The sequence below is a fragment of the Leopardus geoffroyi genome, chromosome B3 (genome assembly GCF_018350155.1).
Source record: "Leopardus geoffroyi isolate Oge1 chromosome B3, O.geoffroyi_Oge1_pat1.0, whole genome shotgun sequence".
NCBI classification, from domain to species: domain Eukaryota; kingdom Metazoa; phylum Chordata; class Mammalia; order Carnivora; family Felidae; genus Leopardus; species Leopardus geoffroyi.
The window spans coordinates 132422619-132446014 of NC_059337.1; the positions used below are offsets into that span (position 1 = coordinate 132422619).

At 37.0% G+C, this 23396-nt stretch overlaps 1 protein-coding gene across 11 annotated transcripts in view; it reads right to left on the reverse strand.

Annotated features, from left to right (window-relative positions):
• Window positions 1-23396, reverse strand: part of EML5 (EMAP like 5) — a 179400-nt gene that overhangs the window by 88172 nt on the left and 67832 nt on the right. For all 11 annotated transcript variants that reach the window (XM_045451798.1, XM_045451797.1, XM_045451796.1 and 8 more), the window contains 6 exons: window positions 23071-23283; window positions 13832-13999; window positions 13088-13194; window positions 9350-9468; window positions 7885-8071; window positions 1748-1853 (listed from right to left, as the gene is read on the reverse strand). In XM_045451798.1, coding sequence (XP_045307754.1) covers window positions 1748-1853; window positions 7885-8071; window positions 9350-9468; window positions 13088-13194; window positions 13832-13999; window positions 23071-23283 — 900 coding nt within the window. The remainder of the gene's footprint in view (window positions 1-1747; window positions 1854-7884; window positions 8072-9349; window positions 9469-13087; window positions 13195-13831; window positions 14000-23070; window positions 23284-23396) is intronic.

Consider the following 23396-nt stretch of genomic DNA (forward strand, 5'->3'; position numbering starts at 1 on the left):
CATTAACATTCAGAAGATAAAAAACATTCAGTACATGTTCTGAAACCACAGTACTATATTTAAAATTTTATAAAATGATGTTAAATGTTAGGCATGCATATATATAGCTATAAAATAACCAGAATTTGTAAGCAAGGAAAGAGTAATTTCTCAATGCATCTAAACATTGTTATTTTTCTCTGGCCTCATTTCCAGGTTAGGATGGGGAGGAGGTAGATAAGTGGAAAAAAGAGATTTTAAATGAAAAGAAAAAATTAAGAAAGAAGGAAAGATTTACTTCAATTAAATTTACTGTAAGAACTCTATTGTGATATAACAACTCCTAGGGATTACGAAAATTAACTGAATGAAAAAGATGTAGGTTACAACCTCGTACTGTCATTAATATGACCGTTTGTAGTGAAGGTCAATTATATTAGTTGTTACTATTATCAAACAAGTAATGAATGTATTACACAAATGACTGAACTAAGTCAGTCATGCTGACGGGTGTGCACATGTTTATAGGCTGCAAAGGCCCAAACTACAATTAAACATTTACCACCCTGCCACTTTTTGCAAACCTCAATTAGTTCGTTATCACTACCTGTGAAATTTCTCTTGTTGAGTCCCTTGTTTGCCATTAATCTTCTTGTTTCTTGACATTCAGCATGTCCCTAAAGGCATATTTACACTTCCCCCCAATAATTCACTCTCATTTCAGTTGGAGCAGCAGAAGGCACAAATTTGCCGTTTCTTGAAATAAAATCCTCTATTAATGGTATTTCTCCCCTCTCCCCAATCCACATCCTAGCTTTCATTATAGATCTACATGCGTTGTTAAAGTGTAAAATATAAAGCAAAGAGCTAAAATGGTCTCAAATTATTCTTTTTTTTTTTTTAATTTTTTTAACGTTTATTTATTTTTGAGACAGAGAGAGACAGAGCATGAACAGGGGAGGGTCAGAGAAAGAGGGAGACACAGAATCTGAAACAGGCTCCAGGCTCTGAGCTGTCAGCACAGAGCCCGACGCAGGGCTCGAACTCATGGACCGCAAGATCATGACCTGAGCGAAAGTCGGCCGCTTAACCGACTGAGCCACCCAGGTGCCCCTCAAATTATTCTTATAAGATAGCCTGGAATTATCACTTTGTAGAAATGCTAGAAAACAAGTATCTCAGTATTCACCTCTTTCTTTCTTAGCTTTCACCCTAAACATTTTCAGTTTACTCTGTGGCTAAAAAATATTCAGTGAGACTGGGGTTTTCCCAAAGCAAGAGGTACATAGAGTGAGCAGTAATTCAGATGGTTTTAGATGTTATACAAACATTTTCTGTTTTAACAGAAACACATTTATATTAATGGGTATTAAAAATAACACTCGTTAAATTATAAGCTAGCCCACAAACCCACACTCTCTGCCCTGACTGGTTAAGACAATAGTATGTACATTTGAAAACAACTGTGTAGGGGCGCCTGGGTGGCTCAGTCGGTTAAGCGTCCGACTTTGGCTCAGGTCATGATCTCGCGGTTCATGGGTTCAAGCCCTGCTGACAGCTCGGATCCTGGAGCCTGCTTCGGATTCTGTCTCTCCCTCTCTCTTTCTGCCCATCCCTGCTTGTGCTGTCTCTCAAAAATAAATAAATGTTAAAACAACTGTGTAGGTCATAGCTACATGACAAGTTTAAGCAACACTGATTTCAACTATAATGCTATATATCACCTCTGCATTTTAACCATTCTTACTGAGACAGAAAACAGCCTTACCTGAGAAATCAACAGCACAGACACCATATTGGTGGCAGCCCTTTAATACTGACAATGGTTTAATGGTCTCTGTATCCCATATGTGAATTGAGGGATCCCTACCTACCTACAATAGAAAGAATTATAAAAGTCATACAATTAAATTTTTTATTTTCATATGTATTAAAAGGAAATAAAATGGGATTTTACAGTCTTATTTGTTATGGGCATTTATCAAATAAAAAATATAAAGCAGATTGTATATGTGACTGACATTTCTTTCTTACATTTGGTAAAATGCTAATGAGGCTAAGCTCAGTGTTTCTAGGACTGTTCTGTGTGACTCACAAATCTTATCCTATACTTCATCAATAAAGATAATTCTCACTGAGCACCTATAGTTAGCTGTATTGCCATGCTAGAACAACGAGCACTAAGACATTCAGGTAAATTTTGCAAACTCAATAGGAAAAGAAGACATTTTCAGTTAAGTCAGAATATCTGGTAACAGATGCTTAATGAAGAGGAAAGGCTGTAAAGAAATGGAAGAGAGGATACGTGACCTGGCCTTCAGAAAGTGCACTCTCAGATAAAAAGAGAAGAAAGCAAGTACATTCTAGGCTGGGATAATGCTATAAACAAAGATACAGAGGTACTTAAACAAGTACTTAAAACAAAGTACTTAAACAAAGTACTAAGCAGTTAAGACTCTGAATAGATGCTATCACTTAGGTTTTTACTTGGTTTAGATGTTCACTGATGCACAGGTAAACTATCAATTTGTAATCATTCTCTTAGACTCAAGTGATCACTTTTAACTACAGGGATAAAGAGCTAGAATAGCTTTGCCTGTAAAGGCAACTCCTGAAATAAAGGATATAGCTGCCAATTATTATTAATTTTGAGACTGATTTTCTATAAAGACATAACAAATAACAAGACTGCCATCAGCCAATATTTCACTGAAGTTTTTCAGCCAAACGTTTCCACGGACCATTAAGTCTTCTGTTTAACTTCCGTAGAGTTTGACACTTTTGATAATTTCACAGTAGCACTGTCTCCTGGTTCTTTGATCTCCTGGACTCTTAATAATGAGTTTCCTTCACAATTTCATTACCTGTCCCCTAAATATAAACTCCCCCAAAATTCTGTCTTTAATATTCCAGTCTTTTCATTCTACATTTTTGCCTTGGGGTATCTCACTTTCAGTTTCAATGGTTACATCAACAAATGACTCCCAAATTCTACTTTCTAATATTAAACTCTTCTTCTGAATTTAAGACTTACATTTCTAATTGCCTATTGGACATCTCACATGGAAATGATGATGATGATGATGGCAAAGGCTAACTAACATTTACTGAGAACTGACTTATGTCCTAGAAACTGTTCTAAACGCTTTACAAGGATGGACTCATGTAACAATCAGCAATTCTAAGAGATAGGCAATGACAATATCCTTATTTTAAAACATATAGAGACTAAGGCATAGAGAGGCTAGGTTATTTTCCCACAGCTAATAGGTGGAGAAGCTTGAATAACACCATGTTCAGTGCTGGTGAAGATAAAAGAGTGGGTACTATTAGGGCACATGTGGGGCATGGCAGTCAGGGATGAGGGGAGAGGTTAGGCAAGTTTTCAGATGTTACCTAAGTTTTCAAAGGAATAGGAATTAGATGAAGTTGGAGGACTGAACAGAAATGGAGGGTAAGAATTTTCCAGAGGAGGCAACTAAGTAAAAGATGTGAAGCAGTATTATACACAGACAAATTCTAAATAGCTCAAAAGACAGGAGCATAGTTTACCAGGAAATAATTGGTAAGAGATAAAAAGAGGAGTCTGGGGGGCGCCTGGGTGGCTCAGTTGGTTAAGCATCTGACTTCAGCTCAGGTCATGATTTCATGGTTCATGAGTTGGAGCCCTACATCTGGCTCTGTACTGACAGCGCAGAGCCTGGATCCTGCTTCGGATTCTGTGACTCCCCCTCTGTCTGCACCGCCTCCCCCTGCCTCTCTCTCATTCTCTCTCTCTCTCTCAAAAATAAACATTAAAGAAAATAAATTAAAAAAAAGAGGAGTCTGGAGTTGGCCTAGGTTAAATATCTTGAGCTACATGCTCATGAACTTACACATTAGCTTAAAAGCTACTGATAAACACAGAAGAAAAGAAAGATTATTAGTGGATTGAGAAAATGGTTAGGGGGAAAAATCTGAAGATGTAAAACTAGTTGGTTGGTTATAACAACAGATTAGAAATTATGAAGCAAAGAACGGCCAGCAGAGATAAGGTAAAATACAAAAACAAAACAACAAGGCACAGATGTAGTCATGGTAGAGAACTAAGCTATATTCAGGGCAAATCTTGGATGCAGCTCTGGGACTGACTGGCTCTATTGGGTGAAGAGAACAAGTCAGATTCTCGGGCTTAGGCAACCAGGCTAATTTAACGTCATGTTCTAAGTAGGAAATACCAGGATAAGCAGGTTTGAAAGGAAAGCTGAATCTCATTTATCTCCATTTTGGACACGCTGAATCTGAGCTACCCACAAGATATCTAAATGAGTGTGTTTTAGGTAAATTTTTAGTGAATTGTATATTCATCCAACTCGTATTAGATTGTGAGCTCTTGATAGTGGCAGCCGCTGAATTATCTTCGTGTTTCCCTAAGACATTTAATGCTTTCAAATAAGAAGCACTCAACAGATTTGAATTAAAATTTTCAAATTAGGGTATAGTCAACATATTCAAGTTGTCAGGTAATATTCTTTCAGTTTCTTTCACCTCCAATTACAATCACAGTTCATGACAAAGGAGCATTATTTGTACTCTACTCCAACAAAACACCATTTAGATTTGTCATCTAAATTTCAAAGCCCTCAGATAAAACACTTCAGAAATACTTTTACTTTTGATATATTTTTTTTCATTTTTAACAATTTTAAGAAACATTTATTTTAAAAGTCTGTAATTATAGAAATGAGACTGATTGGTTGAAATGTAATACAGGAAAGAAGCGGAAAGCACTGGGAGAAATAGGGAAGGCAGTGTAAGCCTGTGCCTTGGGAGAAAGGATTGGACTCTGCAATGCCTAAAGCAGAGTACTGCTGTTCAAGTGAAGCCAGAGGCAAAAGACCTATGGCTTGATGGTGAAGGAAACCAGAATATATCACCCCAAAATATGCCTCTTTGACACAGAGGCTGTGTCATTTTCAGCTGAGGGCAATAAAGAAACAGCCCCCCCCCCCAACTCCACCTCCTTTTCTGCATAAATGCGATATATATATATAGATATACACATATTTGTATACATATAATAATTATACATATATGTGTGTATATATATGTGTGTGTGTGTGTGTATATACATATATACACACACACACACATATATATATATATATATATACACACACACACACACACAATTTTTTCAACTATATTGAGATACATTTGACATTATACAACCGGTTGATTATGTAAGTTCTCCCTTTACTGGAGACAGACTCAGCCCAGAGACAGCACAAGAGGAATCCAAAGAAACCTTACTCCAGGAGTTTCATCCTATATATACCTTCCCACAGCCTGTGGCCCTTACAAGCCTAAAACTGCTTTCCTTTGTCCTGTCATTTCTTTAAGAATCTGCTGTTTTCGGGGCGCCGGGGTGGCGCAGTCGGTTAGGCGTCCGACTTCACCCAGGTCACGATCTCGCGGTCCCTGAGTTCGAGCCCCGCGTCGGGCTCTGGGCTGATGGCTCAGAGCCTGGAGCCTGTTTCCGATTCTGTGTCTCCCTCTCTCTCTGCCCCTCCCCCGTTCATGCTCTGTCTCTCTCTGTCCCAAAAAAATAAATAAACGTTGAAAAAAAAAAAAAAAAAAAAGAATCTGCTGTTTTCTATACAAGGTGGAAATACAAGCCATCATTCTGAGTTACTTTGGTTTAGATTTCTCCAACGTGATATGCACTACACCTGTTAATAAACTTTTTGTTGTTCTTTTTTACATTGATTTTTTTGTTAAAGAGCCCCAGCTGAAAATCTAGGACGTCTAGACTTAAAATTGTGCCTCCCCTACAGTAGGTATCCAGGGATGTCCTGTGGGCATAATGACTTTTAATTTAATCTAACTTGAATTCTCTCCAATCCCAGAATCATGGTAGCAAATGACAAGTTTTTATGCAGCTTTCATTAGAGTACTGCCAGAACAACTTAACACTGAAACTCCTTGCCAAATGCAATGGGTAAATAATTGTGCTTTAAGAGGAATCTTTTACATAAACTAAAGGTAAAGATAAACAGTGCCCCCGAGGACCTCACCAATCCTTTTAATTAGTTCTTCATCATGCCCCTAAGATTGGAATACTTCAGGCTACTCACAGTTTTTTAAATAAGCTGTGTTTTGTGGGATTTTTGCCCCACTTTTCCAAATAACATACTTGGAATACTTTCTCCAACCTCCCCTGTCAGGTAAACTGCTCAGTGCAAATGTCACCATCTCCATGAAGGTTTCCCTGATCTAGTAGGCACAATTAATCAGTCCTTTGATACACTGCAAAAGGAATTTATGCATATCTCATTAGTGGTTCTCAGCAGGGGTCCATCTTTGCCTCCCAGGAAACATCTGACATTGTGGAGACATTTTTGGTTACCACAATTGGGTGGGTGGTGTTAATAGACATCTAGTGAGTAGAGGCCAGGGATGCTGCTAAACATCCTGCAATACATAGGATTACACTGTACGCGACAATGCAACTATTCTCACAACAAAGAATTAGCTGGCCCAAAATGTCAATAGTGTCAAGGTTAAGAAACCCTGCTTTATTTACACTTATAACCTTGTATCATGACTTTTCTTGCATGTATGCCTTCCCCCTCAGAATATGAATGTTTACCATGGCAAGACCATGCCTTATTTATCCATATATTCCCAGCACAGCACATTTCCTGGTACACAGCATGTGCTCTATGAATGTTTTTGAAGAAATGGAAGAAAGGAGGGAGGAAAAAGGAAGGAAAGACTGAGCAAGAGGGAGGCACAAACGAAGGGAAGGAAGACGGGGGAAAGAAGAAAGGAAGAGTGTTCTCTGCTTTCAGGAAAGCTCTACAGAGTGATGCAAGTTGCTGACCCCCACACCTCAATGTATCCTAGAAGGTATATTTACACACAGTTTAAAAAGCCAGACAGACTAAGGGACCTTTAAGCTTTACCATTTATTAGCTCTAAGATCTTTCAGAAAATTATTTAATTTCTTCAAACCTAAACTTCCTCATTTGTAAATGGAAATGGTTTCTCTGTAAAAGAGATGATAAGAGTGAAATAGGGTTGATCTCTGAACAACGTGGGGGTTCAGGTGTCAATCCCTGCACAGTCCAAAATCCACGTATAACTTTTGACTCTCAAAAAACTTAACTGTTGACCAGAAAGAAGCCTTATTGACAACATAGTTAACAGGTAGTTTTATAAGTTACATGTGTTACGTACTATATTCTTAGGACAAAGCAAGCTGGAGAAAAAATGTTAAGAAAATAATAAGGAAAACACATTTACAGTACTGTGAAAAATCTACACGTAAGTGGAGCCATGCAGTTCAACTTGTGTTGTTCAAGGGTCAACCGTATATACTAAGAACCTAGTAAGGTGCTTACATATAGAAAGAATGTATAAACATCACCCTTTTCCTCCTTCTCTAAGAATACCCACATAGAGAAATATCAGTCAAAACTTTTCTCAGTCTTCTATTTCAACATTTCTGCTTTGTACTTTGGTAAACCTGAATGGTTGTAAAACAAAAATGTACTCATCCTGTTTGTCACAGAACATTTGTTAATTTCATTATTTTAGATAACTCAACTTAAAGAAACCAGATTTCTAGTCTTTATGTTGCTATGTTTACTCTACTAATTAAAAAATATATATCCGGACAGGAGGATGACAAGCCAAAACTTTTAGTTCCAAATAAAAAAAGAAAAAATCAAAACAATAAAACTCTAAGGAAAACAGTAGGAAAAAATTGGGGGTAAATTTTATTTGTAAAGAATTCTTTATTCTTCATTTCCTAGAATACAAGAGAGATTTTTTTTTAAAAAGTGGACTAACCTAACTGTAAACCCAAACAAAGGTCTAACGTATCTGGCCTATTGCCATATAGTCTTTCAAAGGCCTTACCTGGCCTGTTGCCACATAGTCTTTCAAAGGATGAAGAGCCAGGCAAAGAATATCATCATCATGACCCAGGTAAAAGCGCTGTGTGTTCTGTTGCCGATTATAAATGACACCCACTGCTGCGACATGGTACACAATCTCACCAATTTGAGTATAAAAAAGGTTACTTCGACAGTCATAACCTCTGTAACTGAATATAGAAAACATATCACATAAAATTAACATTAGACTTATATCTGGTCAATATGGACTATAAAGAGGAGAAATAGGTACCTTTTAGGTCAATTTCCAGTTTTACAAGATACTACACAACTAAAACAAAATACAAGCATCTCAAATTCCATAAACGTTTATGAACTGTTCTGATTACAAATAGCTAAATCCAAGATATAATACTGAATGAAAAAGGTGCAGAAAAGTATATATAGTATACTACTATTTGCATGATACTAAATTTGTGTACCATTAAACAAAAGTTGTTACTTTTTTACGAGTGAAAGGGAAGGAAATGCCCTTGGAAGGTGAAAAATGATGGCTGGAAGGGCAGAGCTGGGAAGATTTTCTTTTTTGTTTTTGTTTTTTTGAATATCTAATTGGTTTTATTAAAAGATTCATGACTCAGTATCCCACCTAGCAAGTAGAGGGGAGCTCCCTGGGAAAAGGATTTTCAAAATGTACCCTTCTGTACACATTGTTGAATCATGAGTATACCCCAAAAATGTTCAAACAATTCTAAAATATTATACACATCCAGAAAAAATAGCTGAATCTTTTTTAAATAGTCAATACAATTCCATTTATAGCAACCCTTCTTTTGTGCTTCAAAGAAACTCAATATATAATATATAACTACAAAGAAATACTGCCTATTTTAACACCAGAGATACAATATTCTTACTAAATGAATCCTTTTTCAAATTCCTGAAAGCATTATCAGTCAGGTAAGAAAATGATTACTGGGTAGCAGAGAAGGGAAGGACTGAATGGAGAGTCTGTTGTTTCAGGATGAAATATGACACTTGTATTGCCAGATGTTCTAAGAAAATTCAGAAACTGTATCTTATTGAAATTAAAACACTAGGGCCAAATGCAGGCCAAAAAAAAAGGGGGGCACAATATAATTCCAAATCAGAAATATTTAGGGGAAATGATAATCTCTTACATTTTACTTATTTTCATTTGTTTAAAGAACTCCATTTCTATAAATGTAATACTAAACTTTAATAAGACAAATTTATTTTCAACACTTAAGCACTTATATAGTGCTCATCATGCACCAGACAATATTCTAAGTCATCAAAAACACTGGCTTATTTACTCCTCATCAGAATCCTATGAAGTAGGTACTGTTACCTTCACTTTACAGATGGGAAAGGCACAGAAAGGTTGAGTGACTTGCTCAAAGTCACAAAGCTACTAAATGTGAACCAATATGTAAACACACAAATGAATAATAGTTGTTTCATACCCATGAACAAAGTGCAGTCGGAGGCTATTTCCTGGAGCCCGCTCTCTTCTTTTAGAAGTACTGCCTTTTTGTCTCTCCTTGTACTGTTCTTTAAGCTGAGGTAGATCTTCTTTGTAAACCTTTAAATAACGTACAGAAGTAAAAATAATCTTAGAATACAAATTAATAAAGGTGTTCACAGGTTCCTAATGTAACTTTCAGACATTGTTGTTACTAACGCTTAGTAAAGTTTTAACACTTAAATAAGAAGGCATTTTATGAAATTTTCTTCCTTGGAAACAACAAATTTACATTTTCTGTGTATCGCACTGACAAATACATATTTAGTGTTCCATGAAATTATTATTATTATTTTTATCCTCAAGTTAGTTAACATACAGTGTCGTCTTGGCTTCAGGAGCAGAACTCATTGTTTCATCTCTTACATATGACACCCAGTGCTCATCCTGAAAAGCCCCTTCCTTAATGCCCGTCACTCATTTAACCCAACCCCTTACTAACCCCCCTATCAATCCTCAGTTTGTTCTCTGTATTTAAGAATCTCTTATGGTTTGTCTCCCTCTGTTTTTATCTTATTTTTCCTTCCCTTCCCCAACGTGCATCTGTTAAGTTTCTCAAATTCCACATGAGTGAAATCATATATCTTTCTCTGACTTGTTTCGCTTAGCATAATATCCTCCAGTTCCATCCACGTTGTTGCAAATGGCAAGATTTCATCCTTTTTCTTTGCTGAGTAGTATTCCATTGCATGTATGTATGTATGTGTGTGTGTGTGTATATATATATACATATATATGCATATAATTCTTGAATTCTTAATTCATTCATTAGTTGACAGACATTTGGGCTCTTTCCACAATTTGGCTATTGTTGATAGTGCTGCTATAAACATTGGAGTGCATGTGCTCCTTTGAATCAGCATTTTTGTATCCTTTAGATAAATTCCTAGTAGTGTAATTGCTGGGTCGTAGGGTAGTTCTATTTTTAATTATTTGAGGAACCTCCCACTGTTTTCCAGAGTGGCTGCACCAGTTTACATTCCCGCCAACAATGCAATAGGGTTCCCCTTTCTCCACATCCTTGCCAACATCTGTTTCCTGAGTTGTTAATTTTAGCTATTCTGACTGGTGTGAGGTGGTATCTCCTTGTGGTTTTGATTTGTATTTCAACATGATGAGCAATGTTGAGCATTTTTTCATGTGTCTGTTTGCCATCTGGATGTGTTCTTTGGAAAAGTGTCTGTTCATGTCTTTTGCCTGTTTCTTCACCGGATTATTTGTTTTTTTTTGGTGTTGAGTTTAGTAAGTACTTGGATACTAACCCTTTATCCAACATGTCATTTACAAATATCTTTCCCCATTCCACTGGTTGTCTTTCAGCTTTTTTTTTTTTTAATGTTTATTCTTTGAAAGAGAGAGAGTGAGAGAGAGCGTGAGCCAAGGAGAGGCAGAAAGAGAGGGAGACACAGAATCTGAAGCAGGCTCAGTCTCCAAGCTGTCAGTACAGAGCCCGACATGGGGCTCAAACCCACCAACCATGAGATCATGACCTGAGCCAAAGTTAGATGCTTACCTGACTGAGCCATCCAGGTGCCCCTGCCTTTCAGCTTTGTTGACTGTTTCCTTCACTGTGTAGAAGCTTTCTTATCTTGATGAGGTCCCAAAGTTCATTTTTGCTTTCATTTCTCTTGCCTCCAGAGATATGTCAAGTAAGAAGTTACTGTGGCTGAGGTCAAAGAGGTTGCTGCCTTTTTTCTCCTCTAGGATTTTGATGTCTTTCCTGTCTACATTTAGGTCTTTCAACCATTTTCAATTTATTTTTATGTATGATGCAAGAAAGAGGTCCAGGTTCATTCTTCTGCATGTTGTTGTCCAGTTCTCCCAGCACCATTTGTTAAAGAGACTATCTTTTTTCCACTGGATATTCTTTCCCACTTTGTCAAAGATTATTTGGCCATATATTTGTGGGTCCATTTCTGGGTTCTCTATTCTATTCCATTTATCTATTTGTCTCTTTTTGTGATAATACCATACTGTCTTGATGATTACAGCTCTGAAATATAGGTTAAAGTCCAGGATTGTGATAGCTCCAGCTTTGGTTTTCTTTTTCAAGATTGCTTTGGCTATTTGGGGTTTTCTGTGGTTCCATACAAATTTTAGGATTGTTTGTCCTAGCTCTGTAAAGAATGCTGGTGCTATTTTGATAGGGACTGCATTGAATATGTAGATTGGTTTAGGTAGTATTGACATTTTAACAACATTTGTTCTTCCAATCCATAAGCATAGAATGTTTTCCATTTCTTTGTGTCTTCTTCAATTTCTGCCATAAGCTTTCTATAGATTTCAGTGTGTACAGATTTTTTACCTCTTTGGTTACGTTTATTCCTAGGTATTTTATGGGTTTTGGTGCAATTGTAAATGGTATCTTTTCCTTGATATCTGTATTGCCTCATTATTGGTATATAGAAACGCAACCAACTTCTATACACTATTTTTTGGTGGAGTCTTTTGGGCTTTCTATGTAGTGTATATTGTCAGCTGCAAAAAGTGAAACTTGGACTTCTTTGCCAATTTGGATGCCTTTTATTTCGTTTTGTCGTCTGATTGCTGAGGCTACGACTTCCAATACTATACTGAACAACAGTGGTGAGAGTGAACATCTCTGTCATGTTCCTGATCTCAGGGGGAAAGCTCTCAGTTCTTCCCCATTGAGGATGATACTAGCTGGGATGAAATTATTTTTATAACAATGTCTTATTTTTCTTAATGTTTACTTATTTTGAGAGAATGTGTGTGCACACATGTGCATGAGCACACAGGTCGGGGAGGAGCAGAAAGAGAGGGAGACAGAGAATCCCAAGCAGGCTCTGTGCTGCCAGCACAGAGTCCAATGAGGAGCTCGATCCCACAAACAGTGAGATCATGAAATGAGTCGAAATCAAGAGTCGGACATTTAACAGACTGAGCCACCCAGGCACCCCAAAATTCTAATGCTTCATGAGAAAATATTTTAAAGAAGATAGGGGCGCCTGGGTGGCGCAGTCGGTTAGGCGTCCGACTTCAGCCAGGTCACGATCTCGCGGTCCGTGAGTTCGAGCCCCGCATCGGGCTCTGGGCTGATGGCTCAGAGCCTGGAGCCTGTTTCCGATTCTGTGTCTCCCTCTCTCTCTGCCCCTCCCCCGTTCATGCTCTGTCTCTCTCTGTCCCAAAAATAAATAAACGTTGAAAAAAAAAATTTTTTTTAGAAAATATTTTAAAGAAGATAAATGTAACTTTACTGCGACAAAAAGCTATAGGCAAACAGAATTACAGGCACACTTAATATATCAAGCACTTATTATAAAAGAACATTTTACACAAGTGTACTTTAACTCTTTAACATTTATTTATTTTTGAGACAGAGAGAGACAGAGCATGAACGGGGGAGGATCAGAGAGAGGGAGACACAGAATCCGAAACAGGCTCCAGGCTCTGAGCTGTCAGCACAGAGCCCGACTCGGGGCTCGAACTCACAGACCGTGAGATCATGACCCGAGCCGAAGTCGGCCGCTTAACCGACTGAGCCACCCAGGTGCCCCAAGTGTACTTTAACTCTTAAAGGAGAAAAACTGCAATAGAGAAACATTTCTTGGAAAATTAAAAACCACAAAAGATAAAAATAAATCAATAAACAACAGGGAGCAAGATAAAAAAGAAACTAAAGTTTTTCAGAAAAAAATCACATGATAATAAAAATTACCTGCCGACGGTAGGTGAGCTGTGTCTCTTGTTCAATTTCAGAATCCAGTTCTGGAACATCAGACAGATCTGAATCTGATTCATCACTATTAGAGTCAGCCAGACTTTCTGTAATTTTTAAAAATGAAACACTACTTGTTTAAAGAACATTCATTTTCAAAACAGCACTGTAAAATTAATGATTAGAACTGCCTGTGCCAACTGACATGGTGACAAGCCATAAAACAATCACATGACATGATCTATTCAAGAAACACAGATGTCAGTAAATGGTATCACAGATCACCTTCCCCTCCACCTCACCATAAACTCAACAGCTACTTTAAATGCCTTTACTGGTGCCACAACAACTGCTGCATCGAACTTGAATGTTGGGCAATGTAAGTGAATATGACCTATAATTAACACGAAAAATATCTAGAAAATACTATATGCAACAAATGAATTAACACTAGATAATCATGTTCATATATAACTATATATGAAACCTAGATATCTATCTCCCCAAGAATGCACTGAATGTTTGTTTCGATAATGTAACTTATTTCACTCATCCGTCCATGGATTAAAACACACTCAAAAGTACTTTGTATTCCATGCTGATATCTGACTCGAAACACATACAGCTAGGATTTTAACATTTCCACTAACAAAAAACTATACTGTTAACTTACTAAGACTAATGACATTTCAACAGTAAAATCACTACTTTAGGATTACTGTTCAGGCAGTGTATACTACTCACCTTGGGGTGCTATGTGAAGAGCATCTTTTAGTTTTCTTTCAGGAATAAATTTCCACTGGAAGACAGAGTGATCTGCTCCACCAATAGAAATAACCCACTGATAGTCATGTGACCACCTGATATTAGTTACGTGAGCCGAATGGCCAATATATTTTTTAAACTTGGCTCCTAAAACAAAAAAATATGCCTTTAAATTGATAAACAAACGCCAACACACACACAAAAATACCACTTCAAACCACAATTTCTATACCTGAACCAATACATCCTCCTTCCAATATCTTAACTAGGATCAAAGAGTAAAAATATTAATTCAAAAGTTTATTGAATTAAATCAATGAGTCTACATGAAGGGATGTAAGTCTTTGCTCTACTGATTCACAATGGAATTTGGTAGGAACCCCAAGGGTTGTGAGGCATTTTCTTACTGCTCAAAGAAAATCCTGCAGCCACAAAGGCATCAACTGATTCCAAAATTTGAATGTTATGACCTGAACCCTTTGTTTTGTTTTGTTTTGTTTTTAACCCTTCGGTTTTTAAGTGAAATTCAACTAGCCTACTCCACCCCCATCCCTCCTAGCCCTAGCAATCAGAGGATCCTTCTAAAACTTAAGCCATCAACAAAATACAACAACATACAGAAAGGAATATACAGCATGACCAAATGGGATGTATGCCAGGAATGCAATGTTGGTTCAACATTCAAAAATCAATACAATACCCCATATTAATAAAAATAAAATATGCCCAGTTGTCCCAAAAACTATCCTTTATAGTAATTCCTTAAACCTATATGTTTTCTATAATGTTCTTCAACCTAAGCTTGTCTAATGTTTCTTCATGATTAGATTCAGATGATGTGTTTTTTTTGGCATAAGTAATGTATCCTTTTGGATACATCATTTCAAGGGGCAAAGTTCTATCATTAGGGATAGGCTGTATCATTTGGTTAAGGTATTATACACCAGATTTCTCTAACTGTAAAGAAACTGTCTAACTTTGTGGTTAATTTTCATTTTTATTATTTTTAAGTTTATTTATTTTGAGAGAGCACATGCATGAGTAGTGGAAGGGGAGAGAGAAGGAGAGGCAGAATCCCAACCAGGTTCCATCCTGCCAGCGCAGAGCCTGACACAGGTCTCGAACTCATGAACTGAGAGATCATGACCTGAGCCAAGATCGCCAGACAGACACTTACTAAGCTGTGCAGAAGCCCTCGTAGGCGATTTTTTAAAAATAACGTGTGTGATTATAAGAACCACTTTTGTGTTTCTAAGTTCAAAAAACATTCTCTACATCCTGCTTAAACCTAATATTTGGCAAAATATACACATCCCTATTAGAGTACATTGGATACAATAATGTTTGGCTTCATTTTGACAATATTAAAAAAAATTTTTTTTTGAGAGAGTATGCACAAGTGTGCGTGTGTGAGACAGAGAGAGAGAGAGAGAGAGAGAGAGAGAGAGAGAGAGAGAGAGAATATCCCAACCAGGCTCCAAGCTCAGTGGAAAGCTTGATGCAGGGCTAGATCCCACAACCATGAGTTCATGACCTGACCCAAAATCAAGAGTCAGAAGCTTAACCAACTGAGCTACCAGGTGCCCCAATGTTTTAAAATTTTTAAATTAAGTTATAGAAGGCCTGTATGTCAGGATGGCAAAGCTCCATCAATTAAAATCTGGAGATGAACTTTTACCTTGGCTACGAATTTAGGGATAGCATCTTAATGAAAGCATAAAAGATTTGACCAAGACTCATCTAAAATTACAATTTACTGCTGCTTAATAGCAATGCTGTTAAATTTTAGGACCCAATTTTTTTTATGTAGCTAAATACAAGTCAGTAACTTTCTAGATAGGTAACCTGCCACAGTTCACCCAGGAAAGTCCAATACGGTAAGATTTAGTCCCATCTCTCTCATATGAGAGCGCATAATTTAATCATCGAGAGGACTTTGGCTATTACTTTCTTTGATGGGGTCCTTTAAGTACTCTTAGCCACCAGAGTCTTAAAAAAGTAAAGCCAGAAGGGTGTCTGGGTGGCTCAGTCATTAAGTGTTTGACTCTTGATCTCAGTTCACGTCATGATCTCATGGTTCATGAGATCAAGCCCTGTGTCAGGCTCTGTATTGACAGCATGGAGCCTGCTTGGGATTCTATCTTTCTTTCTCCCCCTCTCTCTTTGCCTCTTCTCTGCTCACTCTCTCTCAAAAAGAAAAAATATATATATTAAGAGAGAAAGTAAGGCCAGAGATTCCAGCAAACAAAATTCTGAGCTTTTTTTTTATTAAATTTTTTTTTAAACGTTTATTTATTTTTGAGACAGAGAGAGACAAAGCATGAACGGGGGAGGGTCAGAGAGAGGGAGACACAGAATCTGAAACAGGCTCCAGGCTCTGAGCTGTCAGCACAGAGCCCGACGCGGGGCTCGAACTCACGGACCGCGAGATCATGACCTGAGCCAAAGTCAGCCACTTAACCGGCTGAGCCACCCAGGCGCCCCCAAAATTCCGAGTTTTTAAGATGTACTAATATTGTCATATTTAGGCATATGAGGAAGTTATATGAGCATGTATTCTAATTAACTGCAATGGGCAATAGCCCCAAGAGAGTTGTAAATAACTAAGTCATAGATAACCCTCTGAGTCCCTTCCAAATTGTATTCTACAACTACTCAAAGATCAATCTCTCTGGAAGAAAGAACCATGGCAGCTTAACAAACAAGTTATAGAATAAGTCTAAGGGAAGCTAGTTATTTATAATTAAATGGACAATATTAATAATTATTTAATAATCAGCACTGCTTATTTAACTATGAGAAACAGGTATCTTAAAAGTGAACCTCAATGTCCCACCTTTCACAAAGTGACTCTGACTCACTAAAACCAACAGTATCATCCTACATGTTTCCAGAATTCCCTGTCATTACCCTGTGTAATTATACTTACAACACTGAAATGTAATAATCTATTTACTTGCTAATTACTCTAATAAACTATAAGCTCTCTGAGGACAGGGATAGCATCTTGTTTACTCTATATCCCCCTAGTGCCTGGAACACAAGAAATATTCATTAACTATTTGAAGAAAAAGAAAGAAAAACAAAGATCACATTTCCCTTTACTATGTACACTTGAGTTAGAATACTAGGTTATAGAAGAGGGAAGAATATTGAAGGAAATCAGAGGGCATGAACATGACTCCAACCCTTACAAAAGGGGACAAAACGTGATGTAAAGAATATTAGACATTGAAATAAAAAGACTACAGCTTGCTAAAGAGTCTGCTTGACTACTTAGTAGCACAGGAGCTTGAGCACATCATGTAACCTCTCTTGGACTCCATTTCCATTCTAATAGAAGTTAGATTATAAGCTCTCAAAGTTCCTTCACTATGAAAACCCTGGCCTAAGACAGGAAATCACAGAAGAATAGGTAAGGCCTAAATAGTATGTCATCAATTAGAATGTTTCAGAGAAAAGATTTATGGGAACAAGATAGAATGGTCATAGGAACTTCCTGATTTAAAGGAGAAGGGGAAGACAATTCTTGATGAGGCTAAAGCAATATACTGAAAAATTTTTTTGGTGATCCCATTTCTTTTCTAATTGTTTTAAAGTATATTTTAGTATAAAATCAATATGAGCTAATCCCTTCAATAAATTGTAGCAATATGACAAAAGATATTTTCCTATTTAACTATGTTTTAATGACCTTAACACTTTTTTTAATAAAATATGACACTATCTATCTGATCCTAGTATAATATTATTTTAATACACAAAACAGAACTATTCATCAAAAAAAAGAGACAGAGTTGACTACGTTGCAATTAAGAACTGGTCAACAAAAGGCACAACAATAGTAATTATTGTAATTGTTATAAAAGTAAGTAAAAAACTGGAAAAACACATTTGCAACCCATAAAAATTACAAATCATTTGTATTTAGAGTATAAAATAACTTAATAAAAAAAACAACTCCATAGAAAAATAGGCAAAAGATATTAAGCCCATGTTTGACAGAAAAGGAAATGCAGAAAACCAAAAACAATGGGGAAATGATCCATCTCACTAGATAAATGAAAATTAAGACCACAATGAGACACCATTTAAACTAATTAGACTTACACAAATTAAAAAGTGTAGCAATGCCAAGTGTTGAAAAGGATGTGGATCAACAGGGTTTTAAAAATGGTATAACCACTTTGGAAAACAATTTGGCATTTTCTTATAAATTCTCTATGACCCAGCAATTTCACTCCTAAGTATACATCTTTGAGAAACTTGCATATAATAGCAAAAACTGGAAATTACTCAAATGTCCACCACAGAAGAATAAACGCATAAAATGTATCTTTTTTTTAATATATGAAATTTATTGTCAAATTGGTTTCCATACAACACCCAGTGCTCATCCCAAAAGATGCCCTCTTCAATGCCCATCACCTACCCTCCCCCCCTTCTTTTTTTTGAGAGAGAACAAACACAAGCAGGGAAGAGGGGGAGGGAGAGAGAATCTTAAGCAGGCTCTATGCTCAGTGTGGAGCCCAACACGGGGCTTGATTCCACAACCCTTGATCCCACAACAATCATGACCTGAGCCAAAATCAAGGGTCAGATGTTCTGTCCCCTCTCTCTGCCCCACCCCTACCTGCGCTCTCTCAAAAATAAACATTAAAAAAAAAAGAATGTAAAACTTCATAACTAATCTAAGAGAGAATTTTTCTAGTAATACTAACTTTATGTAAGTATATAAATTCAATAAACGCAGAATCTTAAAATATTTCTACTAATTCATTAAAGATGCAGTAGTTATGTGGCACCTGGGTGGCTCAGTCAGTTGAGCATCAGATTCTTGATTTCAGCTCAAGTCATGATCCCAGAGTCATGGGATCCAGCCCCAAGTTGGGCTCAGCACTGAGCATGGAGCCTGTTTGGGATTCTCTCTCTCTCCCTCTGCCCCTCTCCCCAAATCACGCTCTTCGTCTTCCTCTAAAAATAATATATATATTTTTAAAAAGATGCAGCAGTTATATCCTATCTTCTGTTCCCCCAATTACTTACCCAGTCTCAAGCTAACTCACAAGTACCTAGAAATAAAAACCTTTACCATAAAATAAATTTCTAATAAAAATATCACAAAAAGAAAAATAAGGAAAACAATTTATATTCTTGAAGCAGTGACTGAATAAGACTAATTTTTCTAAGACTTCAGTAAAATATTCCCAAAATTCAGAATACTATACATTTTAAAAATGAAATAACTGTGCAATAGAAATATCCTTCCCTGTTACAAAAGATAAAAACTGTCAATAAATCCAATTCACTTGACTAAGAAAGCTCAGAAAATTATTTTTGTTTTTGCATAGGGTCAGTATATGAAACAGTGTGCAGAATCAATGTCTAAGATTAAGACCATCATGATTAATCTTACGGATTCCACACACCTTCTAACTAAGCAAGTTTCATCTTGAGTCATAATAAAACCTTTTTTTAAAAAAATTTTTTTAACGTTTATTTTTGAGACAGAGAGAGACAGAGCATGAATGGGGGAGGGTCAGAGAGAGAGGGAGACACAGAATCTGAAACAGGTTCCAGGTTCTGAGCGGTCAGCAGAGTCCGACGCGGGGCTCAAACTCACAGACCACGAGATCATGACCTGAGCCGAAGTCGGACACCTAACCAACTGAGCCACCCAGGCGCCCCCATAATAAAATCTTTTGCGCCACTGACTCTCATGTCCTGGCTACGTGGTGGGATCCAGAAACAGGATACTTTAATTACTAGAGATTTAGCTAGGCTTTATTAACACACTTAGCGTATGGATGATGCAGTTTCAGCTAGGAAGTTGAAATCCTGCAAGTAGGAATCGACAACACCCCAGAGGTGGCAAGATCTGGAATTTACCATTTTAGTGTAAAGGCACAACAGAAACGCTAGCATAGAATTCTAGGAAAATTGGGCCCTTAAGTTCAACATAAACTACCTATTTTTTTCAAGTTTTTAATCGAATTCTAGTTAATTAACATATATGGTAAAATTGGTTTCAGGTGTAGAATTTAGTGATTCATCACTTACATATAACACCTGTGCTCATCACAAGTGCCCTCCTTTATAGCCATCACTCATTTGGCCCACCCCCCATTCCTACCTCCCTTCATCAAACCTGTTTCTTCTCCATAATTAAGAGTCTCTTATGGGTTCCTTCTCTATATTTTTTATCCTTCCCATATATTCATCTGTTTTATTTCTTAAATTCCACATACAAGTGAAATCATATAGTATTTGTCTTTATCTGACTGACTTATGTAACTTAGCTTAATAAACTCTAGTTCCATCTACGTCATTGTAAATGGCAAGATTTCATTCTTTTTGATGGCTGAGTAATATTCCACTGTCTATATATATTCCCACATTTTCTGTATCCATTCAACCGTCAATGGACTTTTGGGCTCTTTCCATAGTTTGGCTATTGTTGATAATGCTATTATAAACATTGGGGTGCATATGCCCCTTTGAATCTGTATTTTTGATTCCTTTGGATAAATACCTAGTAGTGCAATTGCTAGGACATAGGGTAGTTCTGTTTTAACCTTTGAAGAACCTCCATATAGTTTTCCAGAGTGGCTACACCAGTTTGCATTCCCACATTTCTCACCAACCTCTGTTATTGCCTGAGTTGTTAATTTTAGCCATTCTGACAGGTGTGAGGTAGTAGCTCATTGTGCTTTGATTTGTATTTCCTTGATGATGACTGATGTTGACCATCTTTTCATGTGTCTGTTAGCCATCTGGATGTCTTCTTTGGAAAAATGTTCATGTCTTCTGCTTACTTCTTAACAGGATTATTTATTTTGGGGGTGTAGAGTTTCATAAGTTCTTCATAGATTTTGGATAGTAACACTTTATCCGATATGTTATCTGCAAATATCTTCTCCCATTCCTTTGCAAATGACATATCTGAACTACCTACTTAAACACAACTATTCAGCTGTTCACTTTTTTTTTTTTAAATTTTTTTTTTCAACGTTTATTTATTTTTGGGACAGAGAGAGACAGAGCATGAACGGGGGAGGGGCAGAGAGAGAGGGAGACACAGAATCGGAAACAGGCTCCAGGCTCTGAGCCATCAGCCCAGAGCCTGACGCGGGGCTCGAACTCACGGACCGCGAGATCGTGACCTGGCTGAAGTCGAACGCTTAACCGACTGCGCCACCCAGGCGCCCCACAGCTGTTCACTTTTTACTGAACTGCATTTTACCATCTATCTAAAAGCTTTTACCAATGACCAGGTAAAAATAATTACTACATTTGCTACAGATATTAATGCCCTAGGAATATACTCACTGCAGCTAATCTAAATTTTTTTTTTTCAACGTTTATTTTTGGGACAGAGAGAGACAGAGCATGAACGGGAGAGGGGCAGAGAGAGAGGGAGACACAGAATCAGAAACAGGCTCCAGGCTCTGAGCCATCAGCCCAGAGCCCGATGCGGGGCTCGAACTCACGGACCGTGAGATCGTGACCTGGCTGAAGTCGGACGCTTAACCGACTGCGCCACCCAGGCGCCCCACAGCTGTTCACTTTTTACTGAACTGCATTTTAACATGTATCTAAAAGCTTTTACCAATGACCAGGTAAAAATAATTACTACATTTGCTACAGATATTAATGCCCTAGGAATATACTCACTGCAGCTAATCTAAAATTTTTTTTTTCAACGTTTATTTTTGGGACAGAGAGAGACAGAGCATGAACGGGAGAGGGCCAGAGAGAGAGGGAGACACAGAATCGGAAACAGGCTCCAGGCTCTGAGCCATCAGCCCAGAGCCCGACGCGGGGCTCGAACTCACGGACCACGAGATCGTGACCTGGCTGAAGTCGGACGCTTAACCGACTGCGCCACCCAGGCGCCCCAACACTGCACCTAATCTAAAGCTCCATACTATATGAGAGAATTCTTTGAAAATTAAATCTCAGAAAAAAAACTCTGCTTTCCCTGAATAGTGAAAAACACTTTTTAAAAAAACATCTGGCTCAGTTGATAGATCACACGATTCTAGATCCTGGGGTCATGAATCTGAGCCCCACGATGAGACAAGTTCACTTAAAAAAACAAAACATGTATATCAACTACACTCAAATTAAAAGGGTTAAAAAAAAAGGCTTAAAATACTTATGATGAAAATTATTTTGTGTCCTATTTTATTTTTGGTTTCCAGGAAACTAATTTCCTGATACTAATTGTCTATTCATATAATTATTTTAGTACTTATGGACTTGTTATAAGCTAACTCAAATATTTATTTGTCCCATGCTTTGTTCCACACAGTAATACACAGTATTTCACTTAATTATCCCCAAGTCTATGAACAGAATGTTTAATACCATCATTTAAGTAGAGATCCAAGAAAAAAAGGTGATACATAAAATGTGTAGAAAATAAACAATGATAAGACCTCTAATTTATCTTACCCTGACTGTTTACACAAAGTATATAAATGCCAAAACAATATATGTTAAGGATTTAAACAAAAACACACCTGTGCATGAAAACCAACCAAGAAACCAACAGGTTCCAAATTATGACCTGAGAGATTCTTGAGAAAAAGCCATGAGAAAAAATGTCTTCTAAAAGATACATGTTTAACAAGTTAAATGATTAAAGATAATTAGAAATAAGAAAAGTGTGTCTATCATTGTATAGTCTGACTCTATCAAATAATTCTGGGAGTGGAGAGAAAATGATTCTTTAAAAAGAGGTAAAGTATTAGTAAATTCTTAATGTGAGTTCAAAAATAATCTTCTAATAAAAATTTCACGTCCAAAATAACAGTAACAAACAATTTTTAAATTAGCAAAATAAATGTAGCTAATTCTGTTCATTTTCATGCAACCCTTCACCAATTAGTATACATATTTAAAAAAATATAAACCCTTTTATCTCGACTAATTTTCTACAAGAACTTAAAAGTCTTTTACTTAAAACAATTTTTCTAATTAATTTATTTGTTTTGAGAGAGACAGACAGACAGTGTGAGTGAGGGAGAGAGAATCCCAAGCAGCTTCCTCACTGTCAGCGCAGAGCCTGACACAAAGCTCGAACTCACAGGACCATGAATCATGACCTGAGACGAACTGAGAGTCATATGCTTAACTGACTAAGCCACCCAGGTGCTCCTAAAAGTCTTTTATAACAGACGAGCTACTTAATAGTATTTTGAAAGAAAAAATACCTTTTCTTAAACAAGGATATCGGAATAATTTTATAATTCCATAGTCATCAGCTGTAACTAAAACTTGGCCAATATAATTTCCATCTACTGAATTTATATCATTGATATCTGAATACTTGGGCCAAATTCCATTTACTTCAAGGCCTGAAACACATGTCCATGAAGCCCAATGAACACCTTTTATTTCTTCTTTGTTTGTCACTTCTTTTCCTCCTAAAAATAAATAATAGTCTTAATTTAAGAAGTTATTTCATTTTATTTTTTCTCAAGCATAAATTATACTGATAACATGGTAAACTCCAAAATTTCTTCGCATACAGTTAAAG